General features: G+C 43.1%; 2 protein-coding genes and 1 long non-coding RNA gene across 3 annotated transcripts in view; 1 reads left to right on the forward strand and 2 right to left on the reverse strand.

Annotated features, from left to right (window-relative positions):
* The window catches only part of LOC135824649 (cadherin EGF LAG seven-pass G-type receptor 1-like), a 182,108-nt gene that overhangs the window by 84,137 nt on the left and 76,715 nt on the right, over positions 1-21,256 (forward strand). Inside the window, exons 13-14 of the mRNA XM_065337369.1 lie at positions 1,552-1,728; positions 2,481-2,566. Of these exons, the coding sequence (XP_065193441.1) occupies positions 1,552-1,728; positions 2,481-2,566 (263 nt within the window). The remainder of the gene's footprint in view (positions 1-1,551; positions 1,729-2,480; positions 2,567-21,256) is intronic.
* On the reverse strand, positions 6,724-8,201 carry LOC135825046 (uncharacterized). Its single transcript, XM_065337781.1, has 4 exons — positions 7,809-8,201; positions 7,358-7,582; positions 6,989-7,151; positions 6,724-6,734 (listed from the first exon to the last, which is right to left on the reverse strand). Exons 1-4 carry the CDS (start codon positions 8,199-8,201, stop codon positions 6,724-6,726), a joined length of 792 nt encoding a protein of 263 aa, XP_065193853.1.
* On the reverse strand, positions 8,236-9,700 carry LOC135825270 (uncharacterized). Its single transcript, XR_010555044.1, has 4 exons — positions 9,469-9,700; positions 9,013-9,315; positions 8,711-8,807; positions 8,236-8,359 (listed from the first exon to the last, which is right to left on the reverse strand). It is a non-coding gene; the product is annotated as an uncharacterized LOC135825270 (long non-coding RNA).

The following is a 21,256-nucleotide window of genomic DNA, read 5'->3' on the forward strand; positions in this document are numbered from 1 at the left end:
GTGTAATGTTTCTTTCAGCTCTCATTTTATCGCGCTAGTTAGGGTCTAAATTATTACTTGCATTGTGCGTATATATCTTGAGTTAAGTGCTTTTGTTGATTTGCCAGTAATCCTCTGATGAGATGGCGACGAAAACGTTTAGGAACAAGCTTCTTTATCTACATGAAAACAAGTTTTGCTAATGGTGTTTGTACTGAGTGCGCAGCTTACTCTATTTATTGCGTTGATTACATTTTTATCTCCACGGAAGCTTAATAATAATAGTAATAATAAGTGCTTTCATTTAAACCACAAAAAAAAAGTTGTTTCGCGATCTCAACTTCTTCAGTGATCTTGGGAGAGGGAGCGAGGATGATAAATAGGAGGACAGAAAAAGGGGAAGAAATGATAACCTCGCATTAATTGTATTTCCTTAGTGACAGCATCTGGTCATGTGGAACACACAAGGTACGAACTTCAAGAATGGAAATGTTCAAGAAATTGACTATCATAGTTGAACCAGTAGGCGTCACCCCTGAGATCAATTGCAAAAGAGCATAATCATGCGTTTCGGAGACAGCAGTAATTAATATAGCTACAAGGAGGAATAATTGTACAGTAAGTATTTCCCATACAATGTATGTAGATACATAAGTGGGTATACCCAGGTTTCAGTGCTCAACACCACAGGGGCGGAGAGTAACCACAAACGTCAAAAAGAATGGTTCCACCAATTATATATACATATGGCATTGTCTGATGATTGCCTTAGCATTTAGCTACGTGCATGAAATGCAGCGTTATAACGTATATTATATATATATATATACTCAATCTGCGGACAGAACTGTTTCGTCCTTTGTGGACTCGTCAGCGCAGCACAGAGGAACTGAGGCCGAATATATATATATATATATTATTAAAAGCATGTCCGCGTAGGTGGCGGGGGTGCCACTTTCGCTTATGCCATTCAGGATTGATGTCTGAAGAGTAATACGATACAATGAAATGACAGAAGTGACGTCAACAAAAGCCGTTAGCAACAACACCAATATGACTAATGGAAAACTTCATCCAAAGTATAAAATAAAATAGAATATGCATACAACAATCATGTCTGGTCAGTCCTATAATTGGTGGAAAACCACTGTATGTCCATCACAAATCCAACCACCCACCAATCAACATCCAGAACTTGCCCTCTTCCATCAGCTGACGACTAACGGAGTGATAGTCAGGGATTTTTTTTCAGCGGTGGTATCATTATTATTTTTGAGGAGCAAAATAGAGAGATATTGGATAGTGAGACAGGTGCCAGCTATTGCGTGCCTGGTAAAATCATTTTAGCGACTTTGAATAGCGAATACTGTGGCTTAGCATTCACTTTCTAGGGGTCACCAGCCATTTTTTCTGGTCTGTGATATGGGTCGCCAACCTCAAGGATACGATGGTGTTTGGATATGTACTCCATGTTCAGTTAGTTCTACAATAACGGTCGTGATTTGAGTGATTTGGACTGCTTTAGTAGCATATATATGTGGTATATCTCAATGTCTCTGCTACACTGTACAGATTGAGTACAACAGCAGTGAACCCGAGTACCTTTTGAACAGCTCCCTCGCTATTACCATCATCACAAACAATACTAAAGTAACAAGTGATGACATCGATTTTGCCTCTCTAGCTATTTCAAAGATCGTGGAAGCTCTCAGCTCAGATGAACTATTCAACCAAACAATTGGAAGACAGGTATAGTTCTTGGTATATTTTCTCTTTGTGTTCTTCTAGTGATGTATTGCTTTTCACATTGCCATTAGTGATGGCACGACGGCCTGACCTCGTCCAATGGCTCTACGGAAGAAATTCCTTGCCCTGCTCGTCCATTAATGGGCTAATGTTAAAGATATTTACACCAAATTGTAACACACACACCAGCATTTATACCGACGTGGCACGGAAAAGGTGTTGACCTTCAATCATTCCAGTGAGTCGAGAGAGTGAGTTGAAGAGAAAGCAACACAATATAAAGGGCCTGGGTAGCTATTGCAAACATGGACACTCAAGTAGCTACCCAGGCCAAATGAATAATGCATGAACTAATGAATTTGAACTAATTACTTGTGGGCCTAACAAAGGAAATAATATACGCCATACCTTCCGGACACTTTTGATCTACGATCAACCGGCTCTCATTTGCCACCACCTGTGATTAGATACAGCCATCTAAAGCAGAGAAACAGTCAGAACAAAATCAAATTTTACACATGCCACATGTTAAAAGTAGCCAAATTCACCTCGTATTGAAGTGACTTCTAAAATTATTTTGCACATCCATAGTCACCCACCCGGTTTTAGCAAGATGACTGCTACAAAATGCAAAATAGAGAATGAGGTTCGAAGTCTAAAATGATTCTATGATCTGCAGATGCCCATGTGACCCTAGTAGTTTCAATTTCCAGTGCTAAAACTAAGTACTTGCTTGTATGTTTCCGCTCTATTAGATTGCTCTTTCTACTTTCGACACCGTAAATTTCATTTTGGATCTGAAAACGAATGAAACAGTGGTTGCCACATCACCTGCAAGGAGGTATGAAGACACTCATTTCGTATTCCTTTGAAACAAACTCTGCATTATGATCAATAAGCAGTTCGGTACAACTAAAGTTTATCGTGAAGTTAGTAAATTGTTAACAACCGACGTGGAGACAACGTAAATACTTGTATAGCTATTATGAACTTTAAGAGAAGTATCTAAGATGTGAATACTACCCTATTCACTTCCTTTTGTGTATCTCTTGCGTACTACGCTCTGCACATTCTGGGCATTTGAACACTATTGCAGGTTAAGGCGCACAGCGTCTGTGAATACCACTTGAAAGCATAACCTAGGATGCAATTTGAAGTACATTGTGCTTCTTCCAGAACTGGAGTTTTCATGTTACACTCATTAGGGGATGTGACGGGAATGGTCTTAGAGACTGCTTCTCCCATTCCCTTTGGCCTTCCAATCATATAATAAATAGCACTCTTTGCCGTGCTGCCTTCTTTCTACATACGCATGTACACTGTTGATCTCCGAGCTGCAGAGAGTGCTCAATGTCACTGACAGCACGTGAAATGAACATCATCTTTCACGCCCAGAAATTACTCCTATTCCATCTTTCACGCCCCTGGATGAAGGACAAGGGCGATATGTTTGAGCAGCTCCTCCGTCAGGCCTTATCGTTCGCGGAGCAATTCACCACGATCAAGCCGCGTGAAATGGACATCATCTTTTACCCCCGGAAATCACTCCTATTCCATAATGGCTGCCCCTGGATGAAGGACAAGGGCGACATGTTTCACGTAACAGTGGGAAGTTACGATGGCGCCGAAACGTGCGAACTTGTGGGTGCCTTTCTTCTACTTTTTCAGTTCGATCACAGGTCTTGACCGGACCAAGTGTATGGAACCTTGATGTGTCATTTAGGATAACGGACATCTTCTCGATGTAGTCAGTTTTATTCATTAAAACAGTTGCACGACCCTTATCAGGGCGCGTGACAATAATCTCTTTGTTATTCCGTAGCTCAAGCAGGGCTTTGAGATGTTCGCGTTTCAATGAAAACGTTCTTCTATCCGGTAATGCGTCAGCGTGTTCCTCGGCCTCTGCCCGGATCTTTGCGGCGCAAATGGACTGTTGTGACTCGGACACCGGTCTGAAGCGTAATAACTTGCGGTAAAAGAGCTCGAACTCAGTCATGATGACTTCCTTCTTGTTTGATTTTGGTGGAATCCCGAAATCGGTTCCACGACAGAGGAGCTCTTTCTGAAGAGTGGTCAACTCTAGTGATGTCATGTTAATTATGGTGGTTTCAGGATCGATGGTGACATGCCCATATCTTTTCTGTCTTAGCCAATTGCAGGTCTTGTCGTGTTTCGTGATTAGATTGAACGAAAACTTGTTCGAATCATCTTTTTTCCATTCCCTTTTCTTCTTACATGTATTTTTTCTTACCCTTTAGGTTGTTTCTTGCATTGTCTCCATCGCTTACATTGTTAATAAAGTAATCCAAATGTCACTTCAGCTCGTCCTACTTATTGCCTACTTATTGCCTACTTATTGCCGTATTAAAATTATTATTATTTCTGACTGTATATAGTATCTAGTTACAGTGGTGGAGAGTTACTCTTAACTCGTTTCCATATGTCCTTTTCCTTTCTATTTTTATTATTTGCTCAATACCCGAGTTTCAAAATTATTATTATTATTATTATAAGTACACAAGAGAGAGATTGGAAGCTTTGTCAAAACTCTGAGTTTCACGTATTACTACGACAGTAGTATAGTGCCGTAGGGGTTCTGATCCAAAAGTGACCTTTGACCCCTGGCTGCCAAATAAGGAAGAATAGTCCATATATGGCAGATGACCTTTGACCTTTGAGTTGACCTTTGACCTTTGAGGTACCATATAAGGCAGAATAGTCCATATATGGAAGATGTCATTTGACCTTTGACCTTTGGTGTTGACCTTTGACCTTTCCATATAAGGATGAATAGTCCATATATGGAAGATGACCTTTGACCTTTGGTGTTGACCTTTGACCCTTCCATATAAGGATGAATAGTCCATATATGGAAGATGACATTTGACCTTTGACCTTTGCTGTGACCTTTGACCTTTCCAAATACGGATGATTGGTCCATAGAAGGAATGTGACCTTTGACCTTTGGGATTGACCTCTGTGCTTGATAGAAGTGTCCTTATAAGGGAGGTGCACGTGGTTCAGGTCATATAAGGCATCTTCCATAGTGGGGAGAAGTGTCCTTATAAGGAAGTTGTACACGGATGACGTCATATAAGGCATGTGCCATAGTGGGGTGAAGTGTCCTTATAGGGAAGGTGTACACGGATAATGTCATAGAAGGCATGTGCCATAAAGGGGTGAAGTGTCCTTATAGGGAAGGTGTACACGGATGATGTCCTATAAGGCATATTCCATAGTAGGGTGAAGTGTCCTTATAGGGAAGGTGTACATGCTGTAGTTTTTAAATAAGGCATATTCCATAGTGGGTGGAAGATGCCTTATATGGCATGCGTATCCTGGCCAGGTCATAGTAGGCATGCAGTTGAAACAATCATTGAGGTCCTTTCTGTCTGAGGCTTTGAAGAAAAGAAGCATCATGTAACAAAGCTGGGTTCGTACCCGCAACCTCTCGTACGGAAGGCATGAACTGTACCAAACGACCAGGACGACTACACACAAGACCCAAGGCTCAAATCGCCTATTTATACCCGGACCGTAAAGAAGAAAAAACGCATCATGTAACAAAGCTGGATTCGTACCCGCAACCTCTCGTACTGAAAGCACCAACTGTACCAAACCACCACGGACGACTATGCATAAGAGGGAAGGCTCAAATTGACTAGTTATACTAGGACGTATACATACATGTACATCCTCAGAACACTCGTTAACTATAATGTAGGGAATAAAAGAGGCAGAATGAATTGGCTACAAAAAAAAAGTAACCCACACATACACACGCGCGCATGCGCGCACTCTGAAGCAACTGAATATACCATATATCATCTATCAAATAAATGAGGCAGACACACATACACACACACACATACACATACACACACACACACACACACACACACACACACATACACACGCGCGCGTGCGCGCACTCTCAAGCAACTGAATATCCCATACATCACCTATTAAATAAATGAGACACACACACACACACACACACACACACACACATACACACGCGCGCGTGCGCGCACTCTCAAGCAACTGAATATCCCATACATCACCTATTAAATAAATGAGACACACACACACACACACACACACACACACACACACACATACACACGCGCGCGTGCGCGCACTCTCAAGCAACTGAATTTACCAAGTCACTTAGGGATTAGCCGATGGCCGTAGGCTAAAGTTGTGATCCCATCATCAGCAATGTACCTTTTAGAATCAAAAGGAGACAGTGCCGTTTTCTTCATAGTCTGACCATAAATGTGGTGATGGTCACTTCGAAGACTTGGCATTGCTCTTGATATCGATGCCCCCTCCGTCAGGCACCTTCTGTAGTCTTCAATCGTCACCGTATCTCGCAACACATTCGTCTTCACTCCTTTTGCACGTTTGCCGCTTTCTTCGCCGTCGTAGGCATACATTTTCGAACTGCCGAAAAAAAAAAAAAGAAAAAAGAAGAGAAGAAAGAAAAATAGCATTTAATAGAAAATCTTTCAAACCCCCCAAAAAAGAAAAAAAAGGCATTCTTATACCGAAATACATCGTGCACGACAGAGAGAGAGAGAGAGAGAGAGAGAGAGAGAGAGAGAGAGAGAGAGAGAGAGAGAGAGAGAGAGAGAGAGAGAGAGAGAGAGAGACAGAGTGAAAGAGACTTTAACTCACCGCAATCCGACAAATTCCGTGAGAAGTTTCCCGCCCATCTCATCCTTGAATTTTCCCAGCACTTTCTTATTTTTTCTGTGTGGAGTGGGTGATCAGCCTTGAAGTTCGAGGTGTCGTAGTGATGTAGGTCTGTCATCATATCGTCCTGCATGCTCTGGGTCTGAATCTCAATGATCACACTATCAGTATCAGTGTAGAGCAGACGAATATCCTCACCATACCTCTTCTTCAGTACATGGTAGTAGAATGAAAACATGAGACACTTAGATAGGTCTAGAACACTCATGCCAACGTAAACCGGCTTATCCAACCGGACGCTCACTCGGTGGCTGAAGAGCGATATGAAAAGAAAGAAGAAACAAACACAAACACATACACACACACACACACACACACACACACACACACACACACACACACACACACACACACATACGCACATAGGTGAACACCTGCTTGAATAGTATTCTTAAAGATGAAAAATATGAAAAAGAAAGAAGGAACTACAAGTTGGTGTAAGCATTATAAATATTCAATAAAGATCTAGTTTTTTCTTTCAGATGCATCAGAAATCCTCACCTACACACCCCCAGAAGATCCTTGTCGTAGATAACGACACGGTCGAAACTAGGCTTAGCGACAGCTTTCAAGAGCCGGTGTTTCTCGTCTTCGGCTCTCATCAGATTCAAATTGACACGTTTCCTAACGTTCTCCATAGTCTTCCCGAATACTGCATTATTTAGCAACTGCAGTTGACACACACACACACACACACACACACACACGGAGAACAAAACTATTTTAGAAAAGCAGCATCAAAGAGAGAGAGCGAGATAGAGAGAGAGAGAGAGAGAGAGAGCGAGAGAGAGTTAGCGAGAGAGAGAGAGAGAGAGAGAGAGAGAGAGAGAGAGAGAGAGAGACAGAGACAGAAAGACATGCAGAGAGCACCCACCTTATACAAGTCTTTCTCGAAATCACTTGACGCCTGTTTTCTAAGCTCCGTATTCTTGCGGATGTAAGGCTCCATCCAAGGCTCTTGTTGGAACGATAGCACTTGACTCACACTAGTCACCTTCAGACCAAGCTCGATATACAGCTGGAGGTTTCTATAATGTAGTACATAGCTGGCTTTGTTGCATAAGTTTGGTACGAGCTTTGGCACGTTCAACCCCGTCACCTATACGGCATCACATGAGATAAAGAAAAGAAAAAGAAAAGACCCATCAGCACATGAACTCACGCGCATACATCATATATCCTGTATCATATCCAGGCAACAGACGTACAAACAACCTCAGTCATGAAAGCTATATAGTATCGATACAGTAGCACACGCACACACACACACACACACACACACACACACACACACACACACACACACGCACACACAACTATTTTACCTTCAACTTCTCAATCAATGTCCGCTGATATGGCGACATCATGTCTTCCGTCACAATCATTCGCTCTGGTGCTGGTGGATAATCGTTCAGATAGTCATGAACCTCCTCTGGCACGACTAGATCAACTTGCAGGAAGTAGCCGCGAGGTGAATCTATCGGTGACTTCAGGATAGTGTCCAGGAGTTCCTCTGTGGGCTCTTCCCACTGGAAGTCGGACACGGGCAAGTGCTGGGACATGGCCCAGCCATAGAGATTATTAGCATCTAAATACTGGATGTATGTCGTTGGTTTCGAATCATCGTATTCTTTCACTTCAGGGTTGTTCGCCCTGACATGACGGTGACTGACCATGCTGATTCCTCCTCGCATTCCACTTTCGACAAAGTTATGCATATCCACGTCTGTTAGTAGCTCCGACGACGTTTTTGTTGTCTTCAGCAAGGCATCCCATGCAAACCCAGGGAGCGTGAAATAATGTACGGGGTCCAACCCGTATGTCTCAAGAGCCATATCCCTGAAATGTTCGAAAACATCGCAGAGCAGAAGTACATCTGAAACATAAACACACACACACACACACACACACACACACACACACGCACACACATACATACACAGAAGCAGATCATCTTTTTTAGTCTCCATGTCTTAAACAAGCCATGGGCGACCTATTTTCCAAGAGTCCTGGAATCAGGGTCTATATCAAACCTGTAAAGTATCAACTGGATCACAGGTGACTCTGTACTATATTTTCAACCCGGTCCAATCACCACCCAGCCGAGTCAATTACCCGGCTCACCCACCTCTGGAGCAGATACTGGGTAAGTGGAGAAGTAGACTATGACAACAAACAATTTTTTTTTTCAAAATAATCGGTATTGTAATCGCTATTGTACTCTCACCTGTTGTCAAGTACAGATCATGATAATCTCCAAAGTTGTTGCAGTTGAAAACATCCCACACACTCCTGGCATGTGCATACTCATCATCGCTGACTCCCTGGATTTATACACATACGCACATACACATATACAGACACACGCACGCACGCACGCAAACACAGATGTGCGCATACACAGAGCCATATCAATATTCAAAGACCAGTCCATGGATAGGAACAAAGAACGACCACCAAACAAGAGAGCAGAGAAAAAGCAGGAAAAACCAAGTATCTTAGTTCATATGAAAACTTAATAATCTTTACCTTTCCAGAAAGAGTCGAGTGAAATGCTTCTTTCGGTGGTAAGGATAGCTCTTCGAAAGTGTCGAATGATGTGACATGTTCATATGGGTACACTCCTTTTCTCATCACCAGGGCGCGCTGCTCAGCTTGAGTAAAGTAGGCCTCTGTATGATGAAATGCATCCGTCGGAGTGGACTGTACGAGTTTGTCCAATGATGCATTCAGAAATGCTAGACTATCAAGGAATGTGAACTGACGCCACGTAAATGCAATATACTTCTCCGTGTTGGATGGAATTACATCAATCTTGCCGAGGTGTCTCGTCTAATTTTCAAAAAACAAGAAAGAAAGAAAAAACAACACGAGAAGAAGGACAAGCATGAGGTTGAGAGAAAGGTTTTTGATGAATGTCATCAAGAGCAACAACCATGAGAATAAGGAATTTTTTTCCAGCACAAAGGTATTCAATCAACTTACACGAATGCGTCCTTTACTGTCCGGATACGTTACAATGTCCGTCGTAGTCTTTCCGAGAGTTGATATGATGTGGTGAGCATCATAACCCTTGAGGTTGTGAAAGATGACTGGGATTCTAATCGTTTGAGGGCAAATTCTAAGTCTCAAGTTGCATCTATTATGAGCAGCTCCACGAAATTCACCCGTGATATGATCATGATCGGCCACACGATCGGCCAGGAGAGGCTCATCGCAAATCCAGCAATTACCAGCTTCTTGGAACTGTTGTCTCTGCGCTTCAGTCATAGTCATAGGTAGAGGAGTGGATAAGTCATCTCTGATAGTTTCCTCATCACTTTCTAGCTCGAGGAGAAATCGTTCAATTGCATCAACGCCTGAGATGCACAAAAGCACATGCACGAACAAATACACACACACACACGCGCGCACGCACACGCACGAACACACACGACCGCACGAACACACGAATGCATACACACACACACACACAGATCATTTGATCATTAACCATTTAACACCCATCGTCGGAGGTGATGATAGCGATGCTACAGCAGAGAGAGAGAGAGAGAGAGAGAGAGAGAGAGAGAGAGAGAGAGAGAAAGAGAGAGAGAGAGAGAGAGGCAAAAGAACATAAAGAAATAATGTTACCTCTGTAGAAGAAGCGTTTCGTTTGAAGTCCATCAGATCTGACAATGACATAACTGATTGAACACGGATGATGTTCGCTTTCACGCACCGTCTTTGCACCATGCTGGGTGTGAGGTATGATCGGAGTAATCAACGACTCACAATCTGCATAGATGACCTAGGATAGTAGTGTTCACATCACATCACATCGCATCATACACCCACACACACACACGCACACGCACACACACGCGCGCACACACACAAACACACACACACACACGCACACACACACACAAGAATCTGTGTTTGTAACCACATCAATTGCACTGGAAAGTGTCCATCTATATCAAGAACATATCTAGGGATTATAATGTACTTGCATGTCTATACTATGTGCATGTTGACTCAAGGAACTAGATGATACTAAACAATAGCACATGCAAGGCTTTAAAGAATAACTTACATAGGGGCATTTCAGTTGCTTGTGATAATTCTTGAAGCAAACGTGTTCGCCTTTCTCTGGCAATATCGTCCTTGCAATGTGATGATTCGAGCAATAATTGAGATGCTTGGCCAGCATTTCCTCAGAACCATGGCCCGATAGGCAGCGCATACAGTAGTGTGTTTGACTGTTATACTTGGTGCGATCAGAACACAGGCTGTTGAAGTTCTTGATCCATACCCAATGTCTTTTCGTGCCACTACTTATCAACATCAGGTTCACAGCTAGTTCCGGGCTTTTGCTTAGTTGCAGAGGATACACCTTTTCATCATCGTCCACCCCGAACACATTGATGAGCAGCCCATTCATCTTCTCTACCTGCATGCATGAAAATAGAAGTATGTTCATGCACCAAACAAACACACACACACACACACACACGCACCGCACGCGCGCTCGCGCACACACACACACACACGCACGCACACACAAACACACGCACACACACATGCATATCAATGAATAGTACTCTTACACTCCTCATGAACTATAAAAAAAACACCTCAGCTAAGTTTGATATTAACTCACCTTCTTGATATCTGACAATTTTGCAGGGAAATCCACACCTGTAAAGTCGAGATCTTGCGCATAGGGAGCATACTGGCTGACACGCTCAGTATGTAGCTCTACTGGATGCAGCGCTGAAAGTAGGGCCCACCTTCAAATAGCAATGCACGCACACACACACACACACACGCACACATGCATACACGTGCGCATGCACACACATATACACATACACACACACACACACACACACACACACACACACACACACACACACGTAGGTGTACAAGCATGAGTAGTTACAGTAAGTCTGATGTAGTACTTGGACTTGACCATCATCACAACTACATACATTACGAAGAAACTCTTCTGGTCACAATTGCATTGGGAAGAACAGCTCGTACTCGGATTTATCATGTACACCAGGTAGTGATCACGTGTTTACATATTCCTACTCGTACTCACTTTAGACACTGCTCATCATCATTTCTCACGTTTACAATGGCCTTCTTCAACTGGAGATAGCGTGGTAGAGGGAAGTAGGAACTACCTCGAAGTGGGCTGTATTTAGCCAAGTCGACAAACATCCTGATAACTCCATCTATCACCCACCCAGATCCCTCATTCACCCACGTATCGAGCTGTAAGAATAACAGGATAAGAAAAAAGAAAAAGACATACGAACAACGATCCACCAGAAAATATGTCGAGCACACTGCGAGAACTGATTCCGAACAATCGCTCTCTCTCTCTCCGTCTCTCTCTCTCGCATAGTACATCAGCATCCATAGAGTGGAGAGCACAAGCATGCACACTGTTATTATTCACACTCAGCTCAAGTCGAGAAACAGCTGGAAACAAACAACCCATAATGTTTTTGTTCACTGCAAACTATCAACAGCATGCAAGATACCATGCACACGCATACAGAACTAGAAGTAATTTTTGAATTTCTTTTGAATTTTATTTCTCTCTTTCTTTCTTTTTGCGGATCGTTCGATGAGTAACATTACGTAATTACGTGTCGCCCGTCGGCGTGACGGTGACGTCGCGATCTCCCATGCGCAAACATATCGAAACCAAAAACAACGGTGAAAGAAAAACAACAGCTCCAGAACGAATGCCCATTTTGGCTCTGCGTACGACATACAAGCCAGCCGGTTGTACAAACAACTACAACTAGAACGGATACGGTCTGTGTGTGTGTGTGTGGGTGATCCTTTCTTCTTCATCATAGATTATGCATATATGACAATCCGGTATCTCCGGTATAGACGGTACCGTACTCACTCGTCTTTCGATGTCGGCATAGGACGAGTCTAGCGCATCACGAATCTCGTGAGTGTTCAGCACGGTTATCGTCGTGTTTCTGAGATACGGCTGTGCATGTTTAACACCTTCTTCGCCCTTGTCTAGTTTCAGCAGAATCTGTACGGTCAGACCCAATTTGAATTGCATCGTGTCCAACTCTTGCTCGAGCAGAGAGACAAGCGTCGCATCCATGTGGCTGAAGAATTGGGAAAGATATTTCCAGTCATCATTAGGTCTATACACTAAAGACTTGATACTGCTGCTACGATGCAGTTCAATGAAAGTTGGGGGTCTCCTCTTAGCTGGAGGTCCCCCGGGCTCATAGTCAGGCTCCATGATTCATATGAGCGCTGACGAGCGTGTGGTTCATATTAAGTAGTGTAACTGTAGACTCGTAAAGGTATGGCTTGTGGTGGAGACGTGTATCAACTTGTCTCAATACGTTTCAACATGCCATCAAGGCTATGGACTCTTGATGTCATGAGAGTTAGATCAAGTCGTCAGTTTATGGAGAGGGACTGGCGCCGATCCTCTGGGAAGAGATAGTGCACTATGTGCATGGTACAATAGTTCAACAGCGGCTGATGAACTCAATGTATGGTAAGAGTTAGTGCACTATGTGCATAGTGCAATAGTTCAACAGCGGCTGATGAACTCACGAAGAATGTAGCTGCTTCTCGCTGATTGGTGGAGAAGAAATGATCACCGCATGGAAGAAATAGGGCTATGTATAGTGCAATACTTCAGAACAGCATAGTCATTCTATTACAGTTATTACGAGAGTTGTTACAGTGTTTTTCCCATATTTCTCATTATGCTTCAGTGTTATATTGTTCATACCATGCCTGTGGGCGATGGGAAACTGGCCACAACACTGTCGAGGGCAAGTGATGATGCTCGTAGACGGATTCTGGAGCGTGCCGAGCAAATTAGAACGGCACAATTGCTGAGTGCGAGTGAGGCGGAGGAGATGTTCTGCGGTTTGAGCAGAGGCGTATTGGAGTTAGAGGACAGGAGCGCGTACGTCCCGCGTGTCAGTCTAGGTTCCGGCAGGTTTGCGCAGTTCGATGAGAGATGGACCTTCATGATTTTAGTATCGCAACCTGCCGGAGCCAGGGAATGGCGGGCGTATGCGCTTCATGGCTCTTTGGAGCAACGGATTAGAGAAGTAATGGATGAAGATGGAAGCGGGACACTATGTTCCCCAATCTACTATGTGGAGATGGCAGCAAGGTTGAGCAACTCGAAGTACTGTCTGAGTGATAGTCAGAAATGTAGCACGGCAATCATGGCACCATCAGGGTGCCTGATAGTGAAGAAACCCTGATGGTGCAAACCATACAAGTCAGAGAAGATGGCACAACGGTGAGCGACATGACCAGCGTGCAGGTGGAGAGCACTGAGCTTCTGGAGGCTCCACAGGATACGGAAGATGTTCGCGTTGATTTCTTTGTGGAGCCTTCAGGAGAACCACTTGCACGCTGGTATCCGGTTCTGGAACCGGAAGAAGATGATGTCGAAGAAGAAGAAGAAATGTAACAAGAAGAAGGATACGAAACAGAGTAAGACTATATGATAGAAATTGTTTTTTTCTTCTTCTTCTTCATCATCTTCACTCACCGTTGTACCATCTTCTCGAACATGTATGCCGTGCTACATTTCTTGCTTACACTCAGACAGTACAGTCGTTTTCCTTGCTGTTATTCTCCACATAGTAGATCACTTCCTTGTTCATCCATTATTTCTCCAATCCGTTTCCCTACCTCCAACACGCCTCTGTTTATTCCGCATCTCTTCTGCCTCATTTGCACTCAGCAATCGTGTCGTTCTAAACGACACGCTCCAGAATCCGTCTACGTGCATCATCACTTGTTCTCGATAGTCTGGACACCAGTTTCCTATCGTCCACTTTTTTTTTTTTTTTCTTTTTTAAATTTACATTTGTGTGTGTGTGTGTGTGTGTGTGTGTGTGTGTGTGTGTGTGCGATTTCTCTCTTCTTGTCGTTGTCTCCCGCTTCTGGGAGCGGCGTGACCCGATAGGGTAGCTGTATATAGTAGTAGTAGTGTGTGTGTGTATGTGCATGTGTGTGCATTTGTGTGTTTGTACATATTATGTATGTTGTTTTTATTCGAGTTTGTGCTGAAGAGAATAGTAATATAAAACCTAAGAACAAAGGCATACAAAGAGAGAGAGAGACACACACACACACATACGAATACGGATGTGGTTTATTGGGATATACAGATACCACGATGTTTGGTGTTGTTATAGGGAGATATCAGTTGAGGAAGCACATTGATGTAGGCGTTAGTGGAGGGTGCTGTGAAATGCTTCCACAAGAGTGATTTTAGCATTCGGTTGAAACGCTCCACCACTACGGCTTTGTCTTGATTGTACGTCCTGTACATCTCGACGTCGTTCTCCAACAACTATCATTTCATGGGTTGATTATAGTAGTCTTGTGCTTACCGTATTATCTCTAATATAAGGACAGGCTGCAATAATAGCACGTCTCCAATACTACTACTAGTAGAACACCTTGGGGACAGCATTTCAAAATAAATAAATAAAGTTCTCAGTCTCCATCATAAGCACATTGTGCAGTGCTGTGAAAACAACCGGAGGGATCCAATAAAGGACATCGTACAGTAGTATATATCCGCATATGGTATATGCATGTACATGTTATCACTATCACTTGCGCGATCGCGCGCGCGCGGTGCACGAACTCTGAAATGAGTGTGAACTAATAATAGAACAGATCCCAATAAGGACCGTCTCCATTAGATAGCACGGGGCAGCGCGTGGAGGTACATTGAAAAAACGAGAGAGCTTGGAAGCTCAGGGCCCTACGCTATGCTTTTTTGCCTTGATGACCTAGACAAAAAAAGGATAGGGATTTTATAAATTCTTTAAAAAAACTCCTTTTTTTTTAAAGACAACCTGGGATTCGAACCCGCACTATCGCGCGCCCTGCATGCATCCCCGATAAGCTTCGCATACATACTAATTCTTCCAAGTTGTTTCACATTGTGATCTTGCATTTGAAAGCCCTATTTGAATATGCATTGTGGCCAGCCGTCTTTGATGGCACGGTACGGTAGGGGATAGGGACGGGACAGGTACGATCGAGGGTAATACGACACCGTCTCCCGTACCGTACCGTACCATCAAACACAGCTGGCCACATACAGCTGCCCGCAATATTCAAATAGGGCTTTCAAACGGAAGATATTAATAACGTAAAGCAACTTGGAAGAATGGGTATGAATGCGAAGTGTATGGGGGAATGCATGTAGGGCGATAGTGCGGGTTCGAATCCCAGGATATGCCTGAAAAAAATAGGAGAATTGAAAAATTTATAACATCCTATGCTTTTTTGCCGTCAGATACGGATAGCGCCAGGCGTGACACAAACAAACAAACACACAAACAAACACCAAATTAAAGCTGTGTGGACCCTGGCTAGCGCCAGACGTTACTGAAGTAACGTCTTCTGCATAGCTACGGGAATAAAATAAAATAAAGGACCGTGCTTATTAGAGATTACGATAGTTTTGCGCTTAGTTTTGCGCTTAGTTTTAGGCTTAGTTTTGCGCTTACTTTTGCGCTTAGTTTTAGGCTTAGTTTTGGGCTTAGTTTTAGGCTTAGTTTTGCGCTTAGTTTTAGGCTTAGTTTTGCGCTTAGTTTTAGGCTTAGTTTCAATCTTGGTGAGCTTTTTTCTTATTTCTTTTTTCTTTTTCTTTTTTTCTTTGTAGGAATATTATAATCTCAAACTCTTCTTCCATCCTTATAGTCCGCAGAACTCAATTACCAACTGAACACTCAACCAGTGTTTATCTTTCATTTTATAACCTACTGCTGCATCTCTACAGATCCAGAAAGTGTCACAACAAGACAACCATTTATCATTTGAACAGCCTCTTGTACGGGCAAGGAAAAAAAAAAGAAATATATCAAAATTCAATTAGAATTATCATCATAGAGAAGGGCCTGTTTTACGACCACTTCAGAGAACACTGAAAAGATTATCATCAATGAATATCATCAACATCATAATATGATTGTATAATCACCCTCACATTTGAATAAGTAATGGCCAATGTTTGAGACGTAAAATAGAGTAACAAAAAAAAAAAAAAATCAAGTGAAATACATACTGTCATCATCGTCTTCAGAGTGGACATCTTTGGAACAGGTATGCCACTTCTTCATGAAGATGGAATTCAGAAGTGCTAACTCTCGTGGAGGGATGTGTAGGAAAGAGTCGTTCTCATCATCATCATCTTCACACAAACGACTGTCCACAAATCCTTCCGGGACAGCTGCCAGTCGAATCTTGCCCACTTTCGTGTCATGGTTGTAGGAGAATGTGCTTGGGAAGATGAAGACATTCCTTTCAACATCCAGTTCGAACGCTGATAATGGCACAGACGATGTGTCGGGAAGATAAATCTTGCTTCCACCTCCTGATGCTGGGTAGCAGTTGGTTTGGAGTTTTAGGACTATGTCGTTCTTGATAGCCCGGCGTAGCAGGGGGGAAGTCTTGATAGCATTCAATATCAACTCTTCATTTGAACATGATACGTTTAGAATAAGATGACCATATCGTCCTTTCTCCGGTGTAGCCAGGACACGCGATGCTGGTAGAGAGTCTTGGGTGTAGTAGAAACGAACACCTGGCGCCACGTTGTTGTATTCACGAAAACGACGACCATATTTCACTTGCATACCTCGATCTGCACCATCACTGACGATTTCCATCTTGTGCAGAGTTGTAGGAGCAGGAGATACCTTCTTCTTCGTGAACATCTCAGTTGAAGTGGAGGAGGAGGAGGAGGAGGAGAGGTAGGATGAGGTCGCCATCTCGAAAAGAAAAGGGGTTGCAAATGATCATCAAACAGGACATCTTATCCTTTTTTAATGTAACGCCATTTACCTTCCAGTATATGTCAAAACATGTCAGAACGTGTCCCTAACAAGTGACGACCTGCCCAGATAAGTCAGAACGTGTCAGGAAAGAAACAAGAAAAGTGACGACCTTGGAGAACACGTCATCTCGCTGCTGATTAGTCGATTCTAGAATTGCAGGAAACAGAGGGTGCTGATTGATGAATGTATCTATCAAAACATGCCAGAACGTGTCCCTAACAAGTGACGACCTGCTGAGATAAGTCAGAATGTGTCCGGAAAGAAACAAGAAAGGTGACGACCTTGGAGAACACGTCATCTCGCTGCTGATTGGTCGATTCTAAGACTAAAGGAAACAGAGGGTGCTGATTGGTGAATGATAAAACAAAAATTACACAGCATAGAAGATATATAAAAAAGAAGATAGCCCATCAACCATCATTTCTTGTTGTTTGTCAGCTATCAACTTAGCCATCATCATCATCATCCGCTGTTCATCGTCGTCATCATCGGCTTCATGAAAAATGGATCTCCAGCTAGACGCCGACTATGACCTGCTGATCACCTATGCAGCAAGACGGGCGATCAGACGCGGGAATACAGAAATGCTGGAGTATTTCTGTGAATGCTGGTTGTGTGAATGCTGGTGGTTGAAAACATCGATCGACAAGAACGAACAGCTTTCGAGAATTTGGAAAGAAGCAGAAAAACAAGCTATTGACAACAGAGAGGAGTATAGACAAGCAACGGACTACTTGATGGGACACGAGAGGAACTTCGCAACGCTAGAGAGACATCTAAAGACCGTGCTGGAGAGGGTTCATCAAAAAAAGGCATCGTTCGGCACAATACTCGTGATGATCGCACTGGCCATCGTCCTCTTCGACGAAATGCATTCGGAGGAGAACATGGACGATGAGTACATCTGGGAAGCAGCTCGCATCGTCAAGAAAGAGCTAAGCGAAACAATAAACAAGATGATTCAAGCCGAGAGGAGGAAGAGTATGAAGAGGAACATCATCACAGCCGGCATCGCAACACTTGGTGTAATTCTTGTAATCAAAACCTACGTGTGAAATCGCAAGATATACTATAAGTCTCTGTAAGTTTCATGTTACTCTTTTTTCTTCTTTTTCTTCTTTCTTTATTTTTATTTTTTTTTATTATAGCCAATTCACTGTGTCTCCTTTATTAGCTCCATTTCAATATATTTTATCGACTTTTCAATGAGGATAATTATCTCATATAATGGTATGTGCCTTATACAAACCTTTTCTATAAAGACTATCCTACTATACATTAATTCAGCATTAAATGAACTAATCAATTTAAAAAAATAAATAAATAAATAAATAAACATTTCTTTATAAGGACAAGTCTGACATGTGTGAAATGGGATCTGTCTAGACAAGTGAGAACGTGTCCGGAAAAGAAAAGAAAAAAGTTAAAAACGACCTTGGAGAACACGTCATCTCGCTGATGATTGGTCAATTCAAAAAATACAGGAACCAGAGGGTGCTGATTGGTGAATGAGAAAAAAAACCACACACACACACACACACACACAAATATAGAAGATATAAGAAGAATATAGACCATCAGCTAACATTCCTTCTTGTTTGTCAGCCCTCAACTTAACCATCATCGTCTCTTATTGAACATCATCTGCTTCATGAAAAATGAACCCCGGGCAAGACGCCGACTTTGACCTGCTGATTACCTATGCAGCAAGACGGGCGATCAAACGCAGGCCACCAAGGAATACAGACATGATGGATCATTTCTGTGAATGCTGGTGGCTGAAAAGATTGATCGACAAGAATGAACAGCTTTCGACAATTTGGAAAGAAGCAGAAAAAGAAGCTATTGACAACAGAGAGGAGTATAGACAAGCAGCGCACTACTTGATGGGATACGAGAGAAACTTCTCAACGCTAGAGAGACAGCTAAAGACCGTGCTGGAGAGGGTTCACCAAAGAAATGCATCGATCGGCACAATACGAGGGATGATCGCACTAGCCATCGTCCTTTTCGACGAAATGCATTCAGAGGTGAACATGAACGATTAGTACATCTGGGAAGCAGCTCGCATCGTCAAGAAAGAGCTAAGCGAAACAATAAACAAGATGATTCAAGCCGAGAGGAGGAGGATGAGTATGGCGAGGAACATCATGACCGTCGGCATCGCAACACTTGGTGTAATTCTTGTAATCAAAACATACCTGTGAAATCACAAGATACACAGAGACAAGTATGTGTAAGTCTCATGTTACTTTTTTTTGTTGTTTTGTATTTTTTTTGTATTTTTTTTGTAGCCAATTCATTCTGCCTCTTTTATTCCATACATTATAGTTAACGAGTGTTCTGAGGATGTACATGTATGTATACGTCCTAGTATAACTAGTCAATTTGAGCCTTCCCTCTTATGCATAGTCGTCCTGGTGGTTTGGTACAGTTGGTGCTTTCAGTACGAGAGGTTGCGGGTACGAATCCAGCTTTGTTACATGATGCGTTTTTTCTTCTTCTTTACGGTCCGGGTATAAATAGGTGATTTGAGCCTTGGGTCTTGTGTGTAGTCGTCCTGGTCGTTTGGTACAGTTCATGCCTTCCGTACGAGAGGTTGCGGGTACGAACCCAGCTTTGTTACATGATGCTTCTTTTCTTCAAAGCCTCAGACAGAAAGGACCTCAATGATTGTTTCAACTGCATGCCTACTATGACCTGGCCAGGATACGCATGCCATATAAGGCATCTTCCACCCACTATGGAATATGCCTTATTTAAAAACTACAGCATATACACCTTCCCTATAAGGACACTTCACCCTACTATGGAATATGCCTTATAGGACATCATCCGTGTACAACTTCCCTATAAGGACACTTCACCCCTTTATGGCACATGCCTTCTATGACATCATCCGTGTACACCTTCCCTATAAGGACACTTCACCCCTTTATGGCACATGCCTACTATGACCTCATCCGTGTACAACTTCCTTATAAGGACACTTCACCCCACTATGGAAGATGCCTACTATGACCTGAACCACGTGCACCTTCCTTATAAGGACACTTCACCCCATATATAGACCAATCTCAAAGGTCAAAGGTCACACCTGAACCACGTGCACCTTCCTTATAAGGACACTTCACCCCATATATAGACCAATCCCAAAGGTCAAAGGTCACATTCCTTCTATGGAACAATCATCCGTATTTGGAAAGGTCAAAGGTCATCCGTATTTGGAAAGGTCAAAGGTCAAAGGTCAAAGGTCATCTGCCATATATGGACTATTCATCCTTATATGGAAAGGTCAAAGGTCAACACCAAAGGTCAAAGGTCAAATGACATCTTCCATATATGGACTATTCTGCCTTATATGGCACCTCAAAGGTCAAAGGTCAACTCAAAGGTCAAAGGTCATCTGCCATATATGGACTATTCTTCCTTATTTGGCAGCCAGGGGTCAAAGGTCACTTTTGGATCAGAACCCCTACGGCACTATACTACTTACGACCATCAGGCAACTGATCCAAACCGCGCGGACAGAACATAAGGGGGAGCAAGGTGGGAAATTCGGAGGGGTATCATAGGCGAAAGTTGTTCCCGGGAGCTGCCAAGGCTGGCGATGATGTGCGATTGTCATGGCTTGGGACTTGGAGGGCTCAAACTTGACTTTCCACTCCACGCCCTAGCGAGACAGTGCACACACACCCTGTTGCATGATAGCAGAGCTGCCAGGTATGGACACTCTTGAGGTGATGAAGTTGAAGAATGTAGTGTCGTCGGCATAATTTTGCTCAGAGGTCCATTCCAGAAGGGAGATGGTCCTCGGCGTCATTTGTGTACAGGATGAACAGTGTCGGTCCCAGGATGCTGCCCTGGAGTACGCCAGCTCTCACCGGGTAGAGCTGAGGTAGCTC

This window comes from Sycon ciliatum, chromosome 9 (assembly GCF_964019385.1).
Source record: "Sycon ciliatum chromosome 9, ocSycCili1.1, whole genome shotgun sequence".
Taxonomy (NCBI): Eukaryota; Metazoa; Porifera; class Calcarea; order Leucosolenida; family Sycettidae; genus Sycon; species Sycon ciliatum.

What these genes read in the sequence shown, in the direction of transcription:
- LOC135825046 (XM_065337781.1), bottom strand. Translation starts at nt 8,201, where the DNA reads ATGCATAACTTTGTCGAAAGTGGAATGCGAGGAGGAATCAGCATGGTC. An exon ending in CATTGATTGAGAAGTTGAAG is followed by an intron (nt 7,583 to 7,808) that starts GTAAAATAGTTG and finishes GATGCCGTATAG; the next exon opens with GTGACGGGGTTGAACGTGCC. An exon ending in TCGAGAAAGACTTGTATAAG is followed by an intron (nt 7,152 to 7,357) that starts GTGGGTGCTCTC and finishes TGTCAACTGCAG; the next exon opens with TTGCTAAATAATGCAGTATT.